The sequence below is a fragment of the Geotrypetes seraphini genome, chromosome 18 (assembly GCF_902459505.1).
Source record: "Geotrypetes seraphini chromosome 18, aGeoSer1.1, whole genome shotgun sequence".
NCBI lineage: Eukaryota > Metazoa > Chordata > Amphibia > Gymnophiona > Dermophiidae > Geotrypetes > Geotrypetes seraphini.
The window spans coordinates 33,694,851-33,715,011 of NC_047101.1; the positions used below are offsets into that span (position 1 = coordinate 33,694,851).

Here is a 20,161-nt window from a genome sequence, read left to right on the forward strand (position 1 = left end):
ACAAAATTAAACTACGCAAAGCACACTGTATGTTTCTCAACATTCATTCCTACCAGAACACCTGGCCTTGGTCACACATGCTGAACACATAACCCCTATGCAAATACAGGACCACAAACTAAAAGGACTAATATATACAAACAAAACTCTACGATGCAAAACTCTGCATGCAGTACAACCCCCAGAGAAATAGAAACAAATGTATTTCTTCCTGAACAGTGCTAAATATAGACAGCAGATGTAATTTCTCAAATCTGATACAATTCAATCACTAAATTGAAAATAAAATCATTTCCCCTACCTTTGTGCCTTGTGATTTTGGTTTTCAAACCATCTTTCCCAGTCTCTGGCTGCACTTCCTTCTGTCTGTGCTCTTAACTGTGTATCCAGGGCCACCTTATCCATTTGCTGTTTTTCTCTCCTTCACTTTCTGCCATACATCCATCTTTGTCAAACCATGTGCAGGGAAAGGGGTATAGATATACCACTAATATCAAATTAGGGAGTGAAAGATATTTGTTTGTAATCAAAAAACGCTACCCTGGTTATGTATTGATGATTATTCAGCAATGCTATACATATGCGAAGATTAGCTCAGAGAAATGGAGGGGTACCATGGAAGGAAAACCCCCCTAAACCACCTTACCACCCAATCATTGCAAAATCTTCCATACTTTTAAGCATAGATGCCAAGTTAATATTGAATTGGTGCAATGGAATTCAACATTTTTTTAAAACTTATTTTGAAATGCTTAAGAGAATAAAATAAAAAAAACTTAGTATCTGTCTTTCTCAACCCCCTGACCATCTTTCCCCCTGCCTTCTCAACTTCTTACCCCCTGTACCCAGCCTCTCCCTGTGAGGCCCTGCACCCAGCCCTCTTCCCTCCCTCCCCTGTTAGACTCTTCACCCAGCCCCCTGCCTTTCTTCCTTCCTTCCCTCCCTCCATCCCCTGTCAGACTCTGCACCCAGCTCCCTTCCCTTCCAACCCCATCAGACTCTTCACCCAACCCATTCCCTCCCAACCCCTGTCAGGCTCTTCACCCAGCCCCCTTCCTTCCCTCCCTCCCTGACTCTGCACCCAGCTCCCTTCCCTCCCAACCCCTGTCAGACTCTGTGCCTAGCCCCTCCCCCCCTCCTTCCCTCTCTCCCTCCCTCCCCTGTCAGACTCTACATCCAGCTCCCTTCCATTCCAAACTCTGTCAGACTCTGCACCCAGCCCCCCTCTCCCCCGGCTCTGCAGTGCACCCTGCCCCATCCTCCTACCTCCTCCCAGTCAGTGGCAGCTGATTTCTTCCACTGCTGAGCGGCAACCAGCAGGAGCGTGCTTTGGCGCTGCCTGCTCGGCGCTCAGCGGCTTCTTTGACTAGCTCCCGCAAATTCTTGCAATTTGTGAGAATTTGCGGGAGCCAGTCAAAGAAGCTGCTGAACACCGAGAAGGCAGCGCCAAAGCATGCTCCTGCTAGTTGCTGCTCAGCGGCGGAAGAAATCAGCTACCACCGACTGGGTTAGCAGTGGGCAGGAGCGCAGAAAGCTCGCTCCTGCCTGCTGCTCCCCTATATCACCAGGGATCAAATATTTGGGGAGGCCAAAGCCCCCTGTGGCTCCCCGTTCCGGCGCCTATGCCTACTGGGGACTCCAAAAACATTTTCTCTAATAGTAACCTCTCTATGCAAAGCCTAAGACAAGAAACAATGTTTACATGAGCATATTAGCACAGTCTGAAAATGAGGGACTTTTACTCTTCGAGGATTTTACCAGGTACTTGTGACCTGGACAGGCCATTATTGGAAACATGATATTGGACTTGATGGATCTTTGGCCTTTCCCAATATGGCAACTCTATGTTCTGAAGTACTGGTCACAGAAAAAAGAATGCATGATCACATATACAGTACTTATGCCTGATTCTGTTAATCCAACAGTGTTTTTGGTTAACTTTTTAGTTTTGCATTTTACATTAAATGCATATTTTGGTTTTGGGTTTTATAATTCTTGTTGTTTTATCATTTTATCATTATTTATTTATTTGATTGTTCTTTTAGAGAATATTGGGCTCCTTTTACTAAATGGTGAAAGAGGTTTTTACCACAGGCCAGCAAGTTAAATACCCTGATGCCCATAGGAATTCTATGAGCGCTGGAGCATTTAACGCTCTGGCCCATGGTAGTAATCTCTACTGCCATTTAATAAAACCCAGCGATTGTTTTTGATCTTGTTTTTAATTTATTTATCTGTCCTGACAATTTTACCTATGACATTGCCTTTTTGAAGGCAAAACATGGCTATGTCAGGCACCTTGAATAATAAATGTTTTTCTCTACAATTTGTAGGTCTGTTTTGATTGGTCTGTGGATTAAGTATGTGCAGACCACAACCTCTTTTGTGATTCTACAACTAGATAATCAGACATGTTGAACTGCATGAAAAGCAGTCAAACTAGGTTCAACCAGCTCTGTTACTTAAGTCCAGAATATCAGCCATATGTAGATAGCATCTGGGCACTAACACCTGGAATTCCAGTGCTGGTGCTCAGACAGGCTCAGAACTGAGCATCTGGGTCTAATTCAACTGGCAGCATTCAGCATGTAAAGAAACACTGACCATTGACAGGACAATCTTGGGCTAAAACCTATGATATAACATGCAGAATCCTGGGTTCCGTTGCTGTGTTGCATAGAACTGAAACATTGTTGGAGTCACATAGAGAGAACAACTTTCAAAGAAAAGAGCCACATAGAGAGAACAACTTTCAAAGAAAAGAGCGGTATTTCTCACATGTCAGATTAAGCCACACAGATCCACGTCATGAGTGCCCAGCGCATTAAGACATAGATTAAAGCCATTGGCCTACCGTTTTCTTCATCTGATTTATTTTCATTGTCCGAGTCAGTCAAGGTTAGGGCCGAGTTTTCCCGACTTGAGAGACCGGAGCTGCGCCTGGATTTTATTCCTCTCCCCCATAATCTTATAGCACGCTCTGGAGATAGTCCTCCCTCTGTATCTGAGTCGCCATCAGAGCCTGTGCTCAGGGAGTAGCCTTGATGAAGCATTCCTATATCCGAGCAGTAACCACTCCGATGAGGGGAGGGCTCACAGATTCCTAGTTCTGTCAGTGTGAAGTTAGTTCCTAGGAGGACAACAAAAACATATTATGAGGAAAACTAGGGGAGTTCTGTGAGTCAAAAAAAAGAAATCAAATTTTTAATCTTCTTGTATATTGGTCCTTCACACACTGCACAACCACCAAAGAATTAGTTTTCAGTGGTGGCAGTCATAGGAATATTTTACATAAAAACTACCTAAAATATTTATTTTCAAGAGCATGAAATTAAGGTGGTCATTTTAGAAGGGCTACTCACATTTGAGATGTGCATAAAGCAGTACGTAAAAGTTGAATATAATCCATTTATTGCAGGGATTGTTTGTTGTTGTTTTTTTACCCCCTTTTACAAAACCAAAGCACAGTTTGGCGGTAACAGCTCAAAGGAATTCTATTTGCTCTCATAAAGGTAAGTTAATGGAGATTTTGATATACTGCCTTTCTGTAGGACAATCAAAGTGGTTTACATTTATTATATACTGGTGCTTTCTGCCCCTAGTGGGCTCACAATCTAAGTATTATACATGGGGCAATGGAGGATTAAGTGACCTGAACAGAGTCACTAGGAGCTGCAGTGAGAATTAAACCCAGCTCCCCAGGTTCTCAGCTCACTACATTAACCACAAGGCTACTTCATCTTAATAATAACCTATGGATTTTGTTTTAGGAAATTACCCAAACCTTTTTTAAACCCTGCTAAGCTAACTGCTTTCACCACATTATCCAGCAATGAATTTAGAGTTTAACTGTATGTTGAGTGAAGAAATATTTTTTTCTGGTTTGTTTTAACTCTACTACTTAGTAGCTTCATTGCATGTCCCCTAGTTCTAGTATTTTTGGAAAGCATAAACAAGCAATTCTCATCTACCCATTCTACTTCACTCAGTAGTTTATAGACCTCTATCATACCTCCCCCCTAAGCTGTCTCTTCTCCAGGCTAAAGAGCCTTAGCTGCTTTAGCCTTTCCTCAAAGGGAAGTCATCCCATCCCTTTTATCATTTTCATCTCCCTTCTCTGTTCCTTTTCTACTTCTGCTATATCTTTTTTGAGTGATCAGAATTGCATACAGTATTCTAGGTGCGGCCACCAACATGGAGTGAAACAAGGACATTATAACATTCTCAGGCTTGTTTTGCACTCGATTCCTTATAAAGTCTAACCTTCTATTTGCTTTCTTAGCCACTGCTGCACACTAAGATGAGGGTTTTAACATATCCTCAACGATGACACCTACATCCTTTTCCTGGGCACTGATTCTTAAAGTTGAACCCTGCATTATGTAGCTATAGTTTGGGTTCCTCTTCCCCACATGCATCACTTTGCACTTGCTCACATTACACATCATCTGCCTTTTTGATACCCGGTCTTCAGTCTTCCAAGGTCCTCTTGCAATTTTTCAAAATCCTCTTGCTATTTAACAACTTTGTGTTATCAGCAAATTTAATTATCTCACCAGTTATTCCCGTCTCTAGACCACTGATAAATATGTTGAAAAGCAGCAGTTCCAGAACAGTCCTAGCTTGAGTGGCTTAGGGGCATTCTGGAAAATTATGTGCAGTATTACAGAATACTGTGGATGTGCACCCAACTTACATGCCAGGAATTACACCTGGTTTCAGTTGGTATAAGTTCTCGTGTCCAAAGTTGGGTGCAGAATTCATCAACCAATGCTATTCTATAATGAGCACTAATCCCAGAATGTCCTTTATAGAATAGCAATGGGAACAATTTTTTTTTTTTTTCCCAATACCTATATTTGGATGCCATTTACTGAATCCAGCCAGCATTCCTTTTATTAAAGCACACTAACCGATTTAGCACATGCTAAAGATTACTGCACGCTAAATGCTAAGGTGCCCATAAAATATAATGGATGTCTTAGCATTTAGCATGCACTAAATCGGTTAGTGCGCCTTAATAAACAAACTCCTATGTTTTCTGCAATTAACTTATAAGTGTAATAGATAGGGGTCTTCAGGATTCAGGACCTTGGGAAGTTCCAGAATGTGCAAGCTCTGCCATTATCTGCCTGACTTAGGTCCTCTTTTATCAAACCACATTAGGGTTTTGTTTTTGTTTTTTTATTGCTGGCTGCTGCAGTAAAAGCTCTCATGCCCATAAGAATTCTGTGAGTGTTGGAGCTTTTACTGCAGCGGCCAGAGATTTAAAAAAAAAAAACTAGCGTGGCTTGATAAAAGGGGGCCTTAAAAAGAGTATTGAATATTTTTTTTAAAAATGGTGTTTAATAAGAGCAATTCAGATGAAGAGACTAAAATATCCAGAATAGTCACGAAAAATATGAGTTTCAAGCAATACTTAAATATAAGAATATAAGATTAAAGTGCAAGTGACCCTGGGCACTTAAAAAAGTACGCTAGCATTTTTAGCGCTGGCTGACACGGTAACAGCTTTGATGCTTATAGGAATTCTATGAGAGTCGACGTTACTACCACCACAGCTTGACGCTAAAAATGCTATCACACATTTGTATTGGGGGGGGGGGGGGTTAATCCCCTGTTGTACATTAGTGTGAGCCCACCGGGACAGACAGGGAAAAATGACTGAGTACCTGCATGTAAAAACCACTTAGGCCCTCTTTTACTAAGGTGTGCTAAGTGTTTTAGCGTGCGTTTAGCGCATGCTAAATCAATGCGTGCGCTAACCGATAACACGTCCATAGGATAATGTGCACATGTTAGCGTTCAGCGCGTGCTGATATGTATTGCGCGCTAAAAAGCATAGTGCGCCTTAGTAAAAGAGGGGGTTAGGCTATAAGTGGTATATAAATAAATAAGATAAATAATTCCTAAAGCATTCTAATAAATAAAATCACTGGTTTAAAAATAAAACTGGCATTCCAGCATGGACATGCTTTGGAAGCACTTGCCTCTCTCCAGGGAAAACTCTTATCTTCATGAAGATCAGTTGCAGTCTAGATATTATCCAAATGGAAAGAAACTGTCCCTGGATGATGTTTGGAGTCTTTGGGTCCTTTTTCAAAGGGGCTCTTCCAAACAACGCAGGCTAAATGATGAGCTGCACATGCTTTTCCTCCGGACAACTTGCCATTTAGCATGCACTGTTTAGCAGCACGTCTTTGTAAAAGCCCAGCAGAATCTTAATTAAAATAAAGTTATTGGAGTCTAATTTCATAATAGCTAACTGCCCTATATTGTGAACTTCATGATTTGCTGCTATGAAAAAAAACCCACCAACAACTCAGTATTGAAGGATGGCATAGCTTCAGACTCAGAACATCAGTGGACTTGACTCTTTTGCTCACATTGAAGAAGGAATTTGCCAGAATTACAAGTGTGTTAACAGAAAAATTAGGACTCTGCTCTGTTCAGTTACATCAGTATATAAGCTTCCTACAAGTAGGAGAGTTCAGGGAGAATTTGGATGGTAGAAAACAGAAATCAGCCATCCTTCGTCTTTGCACTAATTAAATCATACATTTATTGTGCAGAAGCATGCTCTTGGGATAGCTAGAACAAGGTTTAAAGATGATTATGGTGTCTGCTGTAATAATCTTACAAGAGATGGTAATGTCAAGAGAAAGCACACATTATAACCACTGATTCCATAGTAAAGGCTATAGAACTGGAAAATAACTGGTAGGAGGGAGGGAGTTATTTACCTTCCATGTGATTCAGGGGAATGACTTGGTTAGAATTGTATACCTGAGTACAAAAAAGGTCAAATGTAGAGAATGACTCGGGGAAAAAATTTGTCCCCGTCCCCACGAGCTCGGCCCCATCCCCATCCTGTCCCCGCGAGCTCGGTCCCCATCCCTGACCCATCCAGGCAAGCTCGGTCCCCGTCCCCATCCCCGCAAACCATCCGATCCCATCCGCACAAGCCTCAAATAGTTTTATACTGAACTCATTTTATTAAAGTATAAAAAAACAATATTCTGTACAATTGACATTTTATAAATCAATGTTCTGGCTGCTTAACTAGTGGAAGAGATCTTCAGATGGCAGGATTTTGTTTATAAATGTTTTATCAACACAACTAATATACTACTTTATCCTAAAGCAAAAAAAATAAATAAATAAGAGATAGAATTTTATTTCTATCTTTGTTGTCTGGTTTCTGCTTTCCTCATCTTCTTGTCATTCTCTTCCTTCCATCCACTGTCTGCCTTCTCTCTGCCTCTTCAATATGGTTTCCGTGCATACAGCACCCCTTCACCACCATGCCCTCCCCCCCCCCCCAGGACAGACAAAGCCTCCATGCACACAGCACCCCTTCACCACCATGTCCTTCCCCCACAGGACAGACAAAGCCTCCATACACACAGCACCCTTTCACCACCATGCTCTCCCCCCAAAAAAAAGACAAAGCCTCCATGTACACAGCACCCCTTCACCACCATGCCCTCTAGCAGGACAAACAAACTCTCATACAAGACCGGCATATGAAGACTTGCAACATAGCCATGCTAACCATTAGGAGGAAAAGCAAAAGGAAGCGCCCTCGCTATGAACACAGACCAACGCCTTCCCCACTTCCTTGTATTTGCTTTTACCTCCCAGCCCCGGCTCCTTTGTTTTCCTGTTCCCCGGAGAGCCTTGCACCGCTCACCGGCATTATTTCAAGTATATAGCCCAGCAGGACCCCCCAGCCAGCTGGTCAAAAGCTCACTGATGTTCCACTTCTGGGGGCAGGAGAAGCCAAGCACGCAGCAGGTGGAGGGACAGCGTGGTTTATTTCAGCCAATCCGCACTGTAGAGGAGCAACTTGTTGAAATACTCAGGCAGCGCCTTGGAGGCAAGAACAATTAAATTTGCCAGCAAAGGTGAGGGGAAGGGAGGGAGATGCCTGGATGCCGGCAATTGGCAGGGAGGGAGGGAGGGGGCTGCTGGACCACGCAATTCTTCACTTGACTGCAGAGACAAGGCCATTCACCGCTCCATGGGGCGGTGAATGTACATATCTCCGTACCCGTGCCCGTGGCGGCCACTTATTTTTTTTCTTCCCATTTCAGTGGGTTACCCATTTCAGTGTGTAACAGTCACTGTATCATTCTCTAGTTAAAAGATCAATCTTCAAAACAGCTTAAGGAGTTAGAAAGGGGTGTTGAATAGATAGATGATTTTTTTTTACTTTTTTCTTTATTGGTTGTTTATTATACTACACAAATCTGACTCGCAGGATTAGGCGGTTCATAGGCTAGAATATAAGCACTCAAAATAAGGAGCTATCCCCTCCGATTTCCCCTTCATTGCTTTTCAATCACATCTCCCTGAGAAGAGGACCTTTCCCTCCCAATCATGACCCTCTGAAATCAAGCTCCCCTCATGATGTTCTTCCTATCCCAAACACTACCAATCACCAAAGCACTCAATACCCTCCCATAATATCTCCCAGGGCTTACCTTTAGCAATCCTTAGTATCTAGTGAGGTTAGGGCAGGAACAATCTCCTTGTACTAGGTTCAAAAATGGCAATGCAACCCTTGTTGGTGCCCTTGCCTTTATCAGTAATATTATGAGGCTACTGCTGGGGGTTGCCAATGCCAATTTGAACCTGGAGTCAGAAAGGGGCAGAAGCAACATTCCAGCACAAGGGATTACTAAAGAAAGGACCTGAGGGGGACTGCAGGAGGATAAGGATGTTTTTAGTGATTGTGGTAGGGTCTTTGATGGTAAAGGTGATATCAGGAGGGTCTTGAATTTAGTGGGGGGAAGGATTTTTGGGGTAGGGCATAAAGAGGAGAAAGGGGAAGTTGGGGCACCTTCTGAATTACTGCTGGCCCCTTTTAGAAGCACTTGGGAGTATCAAGCTATGGCTTTTTGTTTTCAAAATAATATAAATTCAATATAACATGGTCAAGATTATTTTTTTCCCCAGATTTAGAAAAAGATATGAAAATCTTTATTACATTCTTTCTCCCTCTTAAGTTTCAATGTTAAATGTTTTCCAACCAGCACAAAATATAATGACCCAATATGTGATAAGACAGAACCTCTGTCTTTTCTTACCACTGTTGCTTTTTATCTGTCAGAAATTACCCTCAAAGCTGTCTACTCATAAAACAATCATTCCTTTGATTTTCAAAGCATTAATATATAAGATGGGACTATTCTCAACTCCTATTATTTTCTCTGAATTCAATATTTTACTCTTCAAAGAATACATGTGATTCACATTTGTAAATTTTCACTCTTTATGACTCATTGTGACATTTTTAAAAATACTATCAATCCTTATTCACTTTGACATACATTTACTACCCCATGGAATAAGTATTTAACAGATTAAACATGGGCATGGTTCTAGGCAGTGCTCTTTCATGCTTCTGCATATTGCCTGATAAACACTTCAAAGTAAACCACTCATAAATATGAATTGAAAAGTCACTAAGTAATTTTGTAGAGCTTTGAGATGCAATCTCTTCATTCCTCTCAAGTTGGGTTTGATTGACATGAGTCATGGATTCTCTCTGGGGTCCTGTTGTCTTTTATCTCTTTTTTTTTTCCTCAGGAGAGATGAAAACATTAAAGAAAGACCTCTGAGATGCTCTTGAATGAAACAGGTGAATCCTAGACAATATATCTAGTCATTATTAGTTATATTTTATAGATATCATGACACATCGATGATTTCACCTGTCTCCACAAAAAGACAATAATAGTTATCACTCATTCAAATCACTGTATAGAAGGAAAATACATGCACAATTACTACATAATTGGAAGTAATTTTTATAACAGGGTGTTAGATTAACTGGGCAGAAAGGAACCTATTTTTAGTTTATGTTGTTACAGAATACTACTACAAATCCTGAAGAAATTGCACCCAAATTGAAGGTACAGATATTATCCCTGCTCTCAAGTAGGTGGAAAAGTTAGTGTGTACTTATGAAAAGTAATGCCTCCATCTTCATAGTGGATCAACACTGACACTGGCATCACTGATATGCTACACATGTTCACTTGTTCTCTGAAATCTCTTCTTTCACCTCAATTGGTTAAAAGTGCCTGTATGAACAGACTGTTTTGCATACAATGAACACTTGTGATTTAAGCAACATGCTGTGATAGAAGTTGTTTATGCTTGTTAGAGCATAAGAAGAGCCATTCTGGGTCAGATCAATGGTCTATATAGTCCAGGATCCTGTTTCCAGCAGTGGTTAATCCATGTTGTAAGTACCTGATAGAATCCCAAATAGTAGCAAGTTCCCATGCTATCAAACCCAAATAACTGACTATATACTTTTCATCCAGGAACTAGTTCAAAACTTTTTTAAAATCCAGATATGCTAACCACTGTATCCACATCTTCCAACATCAAATTTCAAAACTTAACTATTCAGTGAGTGAAAAATGCAACATATGTATGGGTATGAAATCCAATACAACATTTATACAGACATTTGAAACTATCCATCAAAGATGAGTGAATAAGCTGATGTGAATGAGATAAATTATGATCATCAAATACACAGAATGCATGGTAATTGTTACTTATGATCTACCAAGTAAGTATACAGAAAATAAGAAAATGCAACCTTTATCATACACTACTTATTATTGTGTTATATGCCAATTTTGGGTAATGAATGAAATAAAAAATATCAAAACATACTTTAACTATTACTAGAAACTTGAGAAACAGCCCTCTATAATCTTGTGGTTTGAATAAACTGATAAATAACCAAATATTTGACATAAGTGGTCAAAATAATGAGAAAAGAAGAAAAACGGAAAAAAGAAAATACAGAAAAGAAGAAAGAAAAGGGGGAAGAAAAAGGGTAAAGGAACAAAAAAAAAACTAACTTCATGCCTCAAATTACATCCAAAGACCTATTGTAAATAGAGCTTTTGAAAAAATTAGAATATCCAAAAAAATGTATCACCAAATGTCAAATTTGCTCTTTCAAGGATAAAAAATGGAATAGAATGAAAGAGGAAGAAGGTAAAATAAAATAAAAAAACCCAAAACCTACTGGAGAATTGATAAGATATGGTGCTAGAGAAATGAAGCAGTAACAAAAGCCATGCCTGTAGAGCTGAGCTGAGGCTCGGCAGTTTGAATAAGACTGAAAATGTATGAGAACATTAGGGTAATGACACACATTAATTGAAAAGTCGTTGCAGTGATATTATGTGATACATCAGACAGCATTTTAATTCAGCCGCTGCACAGATAAATTCTATTATACCACAAAGCATTGGAAAGCAAGTTGGACTGGAACTCCTTTCAAAGGATATACAGGGTTTACTTAGTAACTAGCTATAAAGAGCTTCTTTTATAAAACCGTGTGGCGTAGTCATATGATTACGTTGCTTTCTTGGGAACGGAGAGGTGTTCAAGACATTTCTTCATTGCCTGGACGGGCCTTCCAACAAATTTGGGAGCCTTTTTGGTCTACATTATCTCATTTTGTTCAGCATCAGTGAGAGAGGGGGGATGGGTAGGATGGGTTTGATGGTTTTTGTATTAAATTTTGAGCTACTTTGTTGTTCATTGTTCTTGATTTTGATTGTATTTGCTCAATAAAATATATTTAATGATAAAGCCGTGCGGCAAACCCTTTGACGTGCATTAATTCCCTATGGACACTGGAGCAATTACCACGGCAGCAGCTGCTAGCACGGCTTTGTAAAAAAAGGGGGGGGGGAGGGATTACTTACACCCAGATTTTGGAGCCCTTATTTTTATTAGGACAAAACATGTCATTCTTAAAACGAAACACCCTCGGTGGCCTCTCACTTCCAAAACTGTACATATGTAAACCCTCAGAAGTGCCACCTAAATACTCAAAAATTTAATTGTATCAGGCTTTATGTACTACTTCCTCACTGGGTTTTATAGTAAATATCAAAGTTTAATTTTACTAAACCTGTTTCTCTTGAGAGTCATTTGTTTCTACAGACTTATTTTTAGAGTATTACAGTCATAAAAGCCTCCAGACTGAGATAAGTTGTCATCCTGCTTCTTTCACCAGCATATAGTAATTATTTCCACCGGTTTATGATGCAAAATTGTTGCTTTGTCATTTTCATTAACAAAGTTGAAAAGCTGCTCTGTCATCTGTTTAAACTGAAAAAAAAAAAACCCAACAGAATCCAATAATAGAGATCTCAACTTCGTCAGCCAAACAAAACGCAAACTCACAAGAAATGTGGAAATGTATTCCTCACCCTGTGGTTGATTCACTAAAGCCAATGATGTTTCAAAAACATACTATTACCATGGCAGTGATAGATTTTTCCACATGGGCAACTAGCTAAAGTATCCCCAACACCATTAATACGTCTTATTAATAACTGGCTTCCGCTGGTGGAATAAATACATGCTAAACAGCATCAGTGTAATGAAAACTCTGGCCAAATAGCTTCTCAAGGGAACCACCTATATAGTATTTTCAATAAAATGACACTTGAGTCAGCGCTTTTATCCACCGAGCCTCAGCCACACCACTTCACAGCTCAATCATTTCACTGCTGTAAGCTTTACGTGTTAGTTTGTCATTGCTTTGCTTCTTCCTACCCTTCTTAATGACTATTTTTCTCTATCTTAAATATTTAAATATTTCCCATTTTTCTATTAAATAATTTTAAATCTTAAGCTTAAACAATATTTTAAATGCACTTATCTCAGTGGTCTCTCTTTTTTTAATGGATTTTATTGCATTTTTAAAGTAACAATAGAAGCAAATACACGTTTATAAGCAATATATGATATATAGATAGATACTTAAATATGCGGTCAAACTGCAAACTATACAAAAAGGCAATTAACTCAAAAGCGGTTACAGGAATTATCAAAGGGTGCTCAAGTTGTACGAAAGAGTATTATTTTACAAGATTTTAAAGCAATAATACTTTCACATTTTCGTAAAGAGCACACATAACTCCACCACTCACTAAAATTAAACTTAGTTTCCAGTTACAGATTATGAGTGGCAGGAGTGAGGAGAATGTTAAAAAGTTTATTTTGATTATTAGGAATGATTAGGGTTAGAGGAACGTAGAATAAGAGTTTTATAAGAACAGGGTAAAAAATTAACACTGTTCAATATTTTTCTAATTCTGCACCATATTAGATTCCAATAGATTTGCACATTGGGGCAATGCGTTAAAATGTGAGAAAGTGGACCAGGTTTACTTTTATAGGACCAACATAGATTTGAAAAGGGTTGAGATGCAATTCTAGCGTCCAGTAAGATCTATGCACAATAAAAAATGTGGACCGACAAAGTGAGGCAGACCTAGTAGGACGAGCAGAGTGTAACCAGATATCAGACCAATTAATAACATTACCATCAAGATTTAACACAGAAGAACATGACATTTCAATTGAGGAATTATAATTTAAAGTAAATTCCTGTAATTTCCTATATGCTTTAGAAGCTTTCTTTTTTTATTTAAAAGAGGGGGGTTAACAAAATCAGAAAAAAACAGCATGTTGCCTTCTAGAGACGGTATAATCATCATAATTAAATCATGCAGTTTATTGTAAATATATTGTGGTAAAGGAGATATATTAAATGAAGATTGCTTTCTCAAGACCAAGTTGATCAAGTTGATAAAGTGGTCGAGATGGATGGTGGTGACTAGTGCTGCACGATTCAAATCGGTTCACCAATTCACTTCGGGTGAATCGATTCGAATCGGTTCAAAACAAAAAAAAAAATTGGCTTCCCGATTTGCTTGACCCTCCCCCCTCGCCCTCTAAAGCAGGAGCGGCAGCTGCCGCAACCTACTTTAGAGGGCGAGGGGGAGGGTCAATCGGGAAGTGCTGCTATCATCTCCCCCCCCCCCAGCGTCCGGCTTCCACCTCCCTGGCCTTCCGCCTCCCCCCCTGGCCTCCCCGCACTGTTTATCTTCCAGGAACTGCCTGTAAACAAGATCGCGGAGCAATGAAATGATTGAGCTGTGAAGTGGTGTGGCTGAACTTCAGTGGATAAAAGCACTGACTCAAGCGATATTTTATTGAAAAGACTATAAGGTAGTAATGCATATCAGAGGGTGTGTCAATTTTGGAGATGTCATAATTTTAAAAAAACAATTGTAGGCAGTAGTAGGCATCCTATCACCATCCAGCAGCCAATTGGGATGCACATTTTTAGAAAAAAAAAACAACAACTGCACGAAGCAGGACACCTACACCGCGGATATTTGTCGCAGGTCTAGGGAGATGGGAAGGGACACCTAAGCTCGCCCAAGCTTGGGCATGGGCATGGTTTTGCCCTGAAATGGTGTTGGGTGAGTTTAAGCAGCCCTAGGCATCTCCTTACAGCCACGGCAAATGCCTGAAATGTGGGCCAACAAAATTCTGGCCTACATTTCAAAAGTTAACAGTAGACATGGCTGGCTGAACTGATCGTGGCAAGGAAATCCCCGATCAGCAAGCCAGCAGGACTCCCCAAAGTTGTGCCAGCTCAGCTGATTGGGGGGAAAATACCCCATGCCATGATCAGCTGAGCCAGCTGCGACAGAGGCCCCCTCAACATGTATCTCCAAAATCAGCAGAAGGGATGCCCACTCCCTCCTACCTAACAAGGCCCACCACCCCTATCATGGTTGGCAGGAGGGTTGCCCACTCCCTCCTGCCGCCAGCCCCTTTGATCCCCCAAACCCCCCGATTATGATTGGCAAGAAGGATACCTACTCATTCCAGCAGCTGGTTCCCCCAAACCCCTGAACCCCCATCATGACTGGCAGGAGGGATGCCTACTCCCTCTTGCCACCCCCCTAAATCCCTGACAACCCCCTTCGTGATTGGCATGAGTAATGCCCACTCCCTCCTGACACCAGTTCCCATGAAGCCCTGACACCCCTCATCATGACTGTCATGAGGGATGCCCACTCCCTTATGCCACCAGCTCCTTTGATCCCCTGAACCCCCCCCCCAACAGCTTTTACCCCCAAAACCCCAACAACCCACTCCGGCACCCCCCAAACTTCAACACCCCATCCTGGCACACCTGAGCCCTCCTTGACACCCCCTCTCACCCCTTGTACCTCTCTAAAGAAAAGCCGGACGGCTGGATGCCTACTCCCTCCGGCTGGCAGGCCCATCTCTTCAAAATGGTGGGCCTTCCTCTTCCCGGTGCATCCTGGGATGCAAAGGGCATGGCCTAAGACTCCAGAATGTGGATTCACTAGACTCACATTCATCACATCTTCACATCTACTGAGGCAGTCTCTCCAACATGTCACATGGTCCTACATTGAAAACAAATGAGAAGGTCAAATTCCCACACCCAGGCTGATATGGGATGTTGGGTTCTTGATTAGAAAAGTCCTCATCTCTCTGTCCTTCCCTTCTAGTTTCCTGGACTCAATGATAGTTTCCTTTCCTTGGCATTTTTGGCAACCCTCTTTCCTTTCTGTCTTCTTAGATTCAAGCTTATTTTCCTTGTAAGGTTCCAGCACAAGTTGAGCTTAGTGGAAAACTTCTGCCACTTTCAAAGCACTCTCTAATGTCAGCTTGGGATGTTGGCAAACTCATTGTCTTGTAGGCAAAGGCAACCTATCTAAGAACAGTTCAAGGAAAATGATCTTGAATATCTCAGCTCCAGATTTCCCTGCCAATTGCAGCCACTTCCAAGTTGGAATGGGACAATTTATCACAACTGTGCTGAAACGGCTATGCTGAATCATCCTATTCCGCATGTCTGGAGGCCTGGAGGACACTCAGTGCCACCCTGGAAGAGGGAAAGACAGCTGGGTGGTGATGGAAATCTGGCGGCCCAAAGCCAAGTGGATAGCGTAGCTGGTTTTAAGAAAGGTTTGACAAATTCCTGGAGGAAAAGTCCATAGTCTGTTATTAAGACATGGGGAAGCCTCTGCTTGCCTGGATCGGCAGCATGGAATATTGCTAATCCTTGGGTTTTGGCCAGGCACTAGTGACATGGATTGGCCACTGTGAGAACGGGCTACTGGGCTTGATGGTCCATTGTTCTGACCCAGTAAGACTATTTTTTATGTTCTTACGATGCAGCACCTGGGACCGCACAAAGCCCCAATCACTGGGAGTCCCAGAGTTATTGGCGGGTGGGGTTAGCAGTCCCAGTGCCGGTGTGGAGGGTGTACTATGACACACCACACTGGCAACAACAGAGATGGATGATGAAAGGGTCTGTTGAGCACCTGGCTCCATCCAGCCCTGCACCAGATGAGCAGAGCAGAGCAGAATGGCAGACAAAAGGCACCCAAAACAGAAGGCCCAAAGCTTAACGCGCCCTGTCCAATGAGTTGAGGTGATGGAAGAGGACAAACAGGTCAAGGATGCCATGGTGCTAATGGCTGAAGGGAGGAAAGGAGGAGCATATAATTAAGGGGTGCAGGGGGCATTGCCCCACAAATGCTGAATTGTAAAGACCCAGATTCAGAATGGGATAATCATAGTGGCTAATTCATTGCACTGAAACAGCCATGCTGAAATGGCCACGATTAACTAGCTGTGATGAAATGTCCGCTATTAACTGGCTCTGATTAATCATACTAGGCCCCTTTCAAGTAACTTGTATGGAGAGCTCCTTTTCTGGAATTTTGGCGCTGGGTTTCCTAGGTACATCCTACCTGCTCCAAGATGGCAGCCTTAACCTCTGCATAGGCAGTTCTGCTGCCTGAGTTAGCATCTTGAAATTTAACATGAATGCTGCTGATTAGCAGTTTTCCTAGACAGCCATTAGATATAAAGATATATAGATAGTCCAGACAGACAACCATTAGAATGGTTCTATCAAAATTCACTTAAAAATATCCTAGATCACCTTTGGGAGTCATTTTGACAACACAGGAACTGAAGAATAGGTCTGCAACCTAAGACCCTGTAGTGCTTAAGGAGTCAGTAACTCTGTTGCAACTCTAGACATTTCTGGAAATCTTGTTTTTGTTCACATTGCATCTGCATAATTCACTGCAGCTGTTGCTGTTGTTGCCTTTCTATTAGGAACTGAAGTAGCATTTCCATGATTAACCTGCAACGCTTCCAGACTAATGCACACTGCAACTAAAGAGAAAAAAAACCCAACTGTCTAATGGTTCCTTTCTAGGGAAGGGCTAGTCTCTTTACCCCAAAATCCCGGTCTGATGCTGTCAGGGCCAGATTAAAGAGTAGGCCCAGTAGACACGTGCCTAGAGCCTGAAACTGTCAGGGGGCCTGCTGAAGGAGGGCAAACAGATCATTCACCAACGGGAGCTCACGGCAGCCATTTCCTAAGAGTGATCTGCACGGGACAGGAGCGTAGGAAGATTGTTCCTGCCACGAAAGCCCTCTAGACCACCAGGTAGGGTTCCGGGAAATCTCAGAGGGCTTAAGGTAAGGTCCAGGATTCCGGGGGAAGGTGGGGGGTGGGTCAGAACCAGCCCAAATATTATTTGCTGTTTTTTTATATTTGTAGGCCAGCTCTGCTCCTAACCCCCGCGAATATTGAGGGAGAAGTGTATCTATAGAGACAGTGCCTTAGCAACCTTCAGTCCTGCTTTTCCCTGCAGCCTAGTTTCTTTAGAAATGTCTGACCAATGGGCTGCAGATGGAGGTGAGAACAGTAGCTATACAGACAGTGCTTTAAAAACCTGCTTAGAAACCTTCAGTCATGTTTTTTCTCTGCAGTCTATTGGCTGGCTAAGCTTTCTTGTCCAAGTAATGGGTTGCAGGAGGAGGCGGGAACATCTGCAAAATCCCTCATTTGATCCCCAAATGAGATTTGCCGAATTCTAGACCTAGCTAAATCACTTTTTTGCACCGAAAACTGTAGATTTACTCAATACCCACAACTAGTGTTCCAACAAGACTGCAGAGTAATTTATTTCTGTCATGGTTTTTAGAGGGATGGGCCAATGAAGAGCTCTGTATAATCACCATAACAAATTAGTCATGTGTTATGTTTTAGGCTCAAATAAACTGTTGCATCCCTGTGAAGTATGAAAATAAGTGTTAATTATATATAGCAAGTTAACGCATTAATTTCAGGCCTTCAGTCAAGTCCTGTATACTTATACTACACTAATCTGAAACAGCTGACCATATTGAAGTGACTGCTTCAAATTCTACTTATATCAACCTATCAGAATAGCGTCAATGCCCAAATACAACACAATGGATTATTAATTTATGTAGTTTCCACTGGATGTGTGATTAAAGTGTTCAGACTGCAGGCTTATTTTCAGCATTCCAACAGCAAACCTTTGTAACAGCGTAAGTTAATTTTCACATCTACCGTAAAATGTTTCCCCTAAGGAATTCATCATAATGTCACATCAGATCTCCTATTGGATAAATCTCCTGGGATCATTAGGTAACAACTGTGTTTTTAGAAATTTTCAAGGAGAATTTAGAGGAAATTGTACATTAAATATTATTTTGCCTTTATTCTCTGTCTTCCAGCAAATTAGCATATATTTTGCAGGACAGCATTTAACTAGGCCATTGCAAAGCTGCATCTGTTGGCAGGTTGCCATTTACAGGTCATAAACACCTCTATACATAGTGTATAGTTAAATTTCATAGCTTGACAAGTGATGTACATAATCTGAGTTATTTGCCTGACCCTTGTCAGAAACCTCAATTGATGAAGTCGATTTATGTTCACAGAGGAATAGAGTGGAAGCTAAATGATATTGTTATCTACATTCTAGTTTGATATTATCATCATACGGACTTCCTAAAAAGCTATATATAAAAAAAGGTGAAGAGAAAAGAGATAAGAGCCAGAGCCATCTGGATGTGTTCAAAGTTCAAAGTTCAATTGAACATGTTTGTGAAATCCCTGATAGGTATACTGTAACACACATGTGAAGAAACTAAACATAGTGACACTCAAGCATCTATTTCATTGCTGCAAACAAACCATACGTGCAGCTAAAATAAAAATGATAATATTTATGGCTGCATTTCAAGTAAAAGTTTAATCATGATTAATTGTATGATTAAAGGTTATGTTAATTATTTATTTTCCTCCATTGCCCAGAGTTGCAAGGAGCTGCAGTGGGGGGGGGGGGGGGGAGGGGGAGATAAATAACATACCTCTAATTGCATAATTAATAATGATTACAAAATGCAGCCCTAAAAAAACTAAAGAATAAAAAGTAATAAAAAGATAAACTGAAAAATTAAAGAATCTAAATAAAGCATGCAGAATAATTACAATATATAGAGTTTTTAGAGGCTATTTAGAAAAGCAAGCCTAAAAATGAATTTAGCAAAATATATTGGGGCAAATTTACTAAACTATGCTCAAAATAGGCATATGCTATTTTTAGCATGTAGGTTTCCACACACTGAGGCCACTTTTATCGTGGCTGTACAATGGCTGCAATTTCTTTTTCTGCATTAATGGCCATATGCTACTTTTCCATTTTGCACAGGGCCATTAGCCACATATTTTGTAGTCAGTAAGGGCTCCAGGGCTAACCCTGCACTAATTGGTTAGCATGTGCCAGTGCCCATGTACTAACTGATTAGCACATGGCAAGCCTATTCTCTGCCTCCAAACATACTCCCCATGTAAAAAAATAAAACTTATTTTTTGAGTGCATGGGTAGGACATGCAAATCACAAAACTATCTTGGGATACACTGCCTTTTTAACTTGTGCAGTTTAGTAAAAAGACCCTGTTGTCATTTATTGGGCTGAGACAAAATTACAGGTTTACAAGTTTATTAGACTTTATATACTGTTTCACTACCAAAGTAAGATCAGCAGTGTACAGTCAATAACAAAATATAAAAGGATGAAAGGAACTCCATTATAGATAAGAGATAGTACCTCACTCAAAATCCATCCCCTCCCATGAACATATAATACAAAAAATAGTTTAAAAATCATCTTTTTCTAATACATGCATAGATATAAACTGTCAAAATGTAATTGTATCTGGATACACACTCCCTGTACTCCACAGGATCCTATATAATTACTACCCTATCCTTTCAACAATAATATCCCAAAGGTTTGCCAGAAGAAATAGGCTTTTAGATGTTTCCTACATCAAATTTGGGATAATTCCTCTCTAAGATCCCATGGTAAATAATTCTATAGAATAAGGGCTAGGTAGAAGAAAGCCCTTATTCTTGTACACTCTAGCTTGGCA

The 20,161-nt window shown here is 40.9% G+C and overlaps 1 protein-coding gene across 2 annotated transcripts in view; it reads right to left on the minus strand.

Annotated features, from left to right (window-relative positions):
• Positions 1-20,161, minus strand: part of TENM2 (teneurin transmembrane protein 2) — a 1,365,678-nt gene that overhangs the window by 1,321,570 nt on the left and 23,947 nt on the right. For both annotated transcript variants that reach the window (XM_033927365.1, XM_033927364.1), the window contains exon 2: positions 2,855-3,130. In XM_033927365.1, coding sequence (XP_033783256.1) covers positions 2,855-3,130 — 276 coding nt within the window. The remainder of the gene's footprint in view (positions 1-2,854; positions 3,131-20,161) is intronic.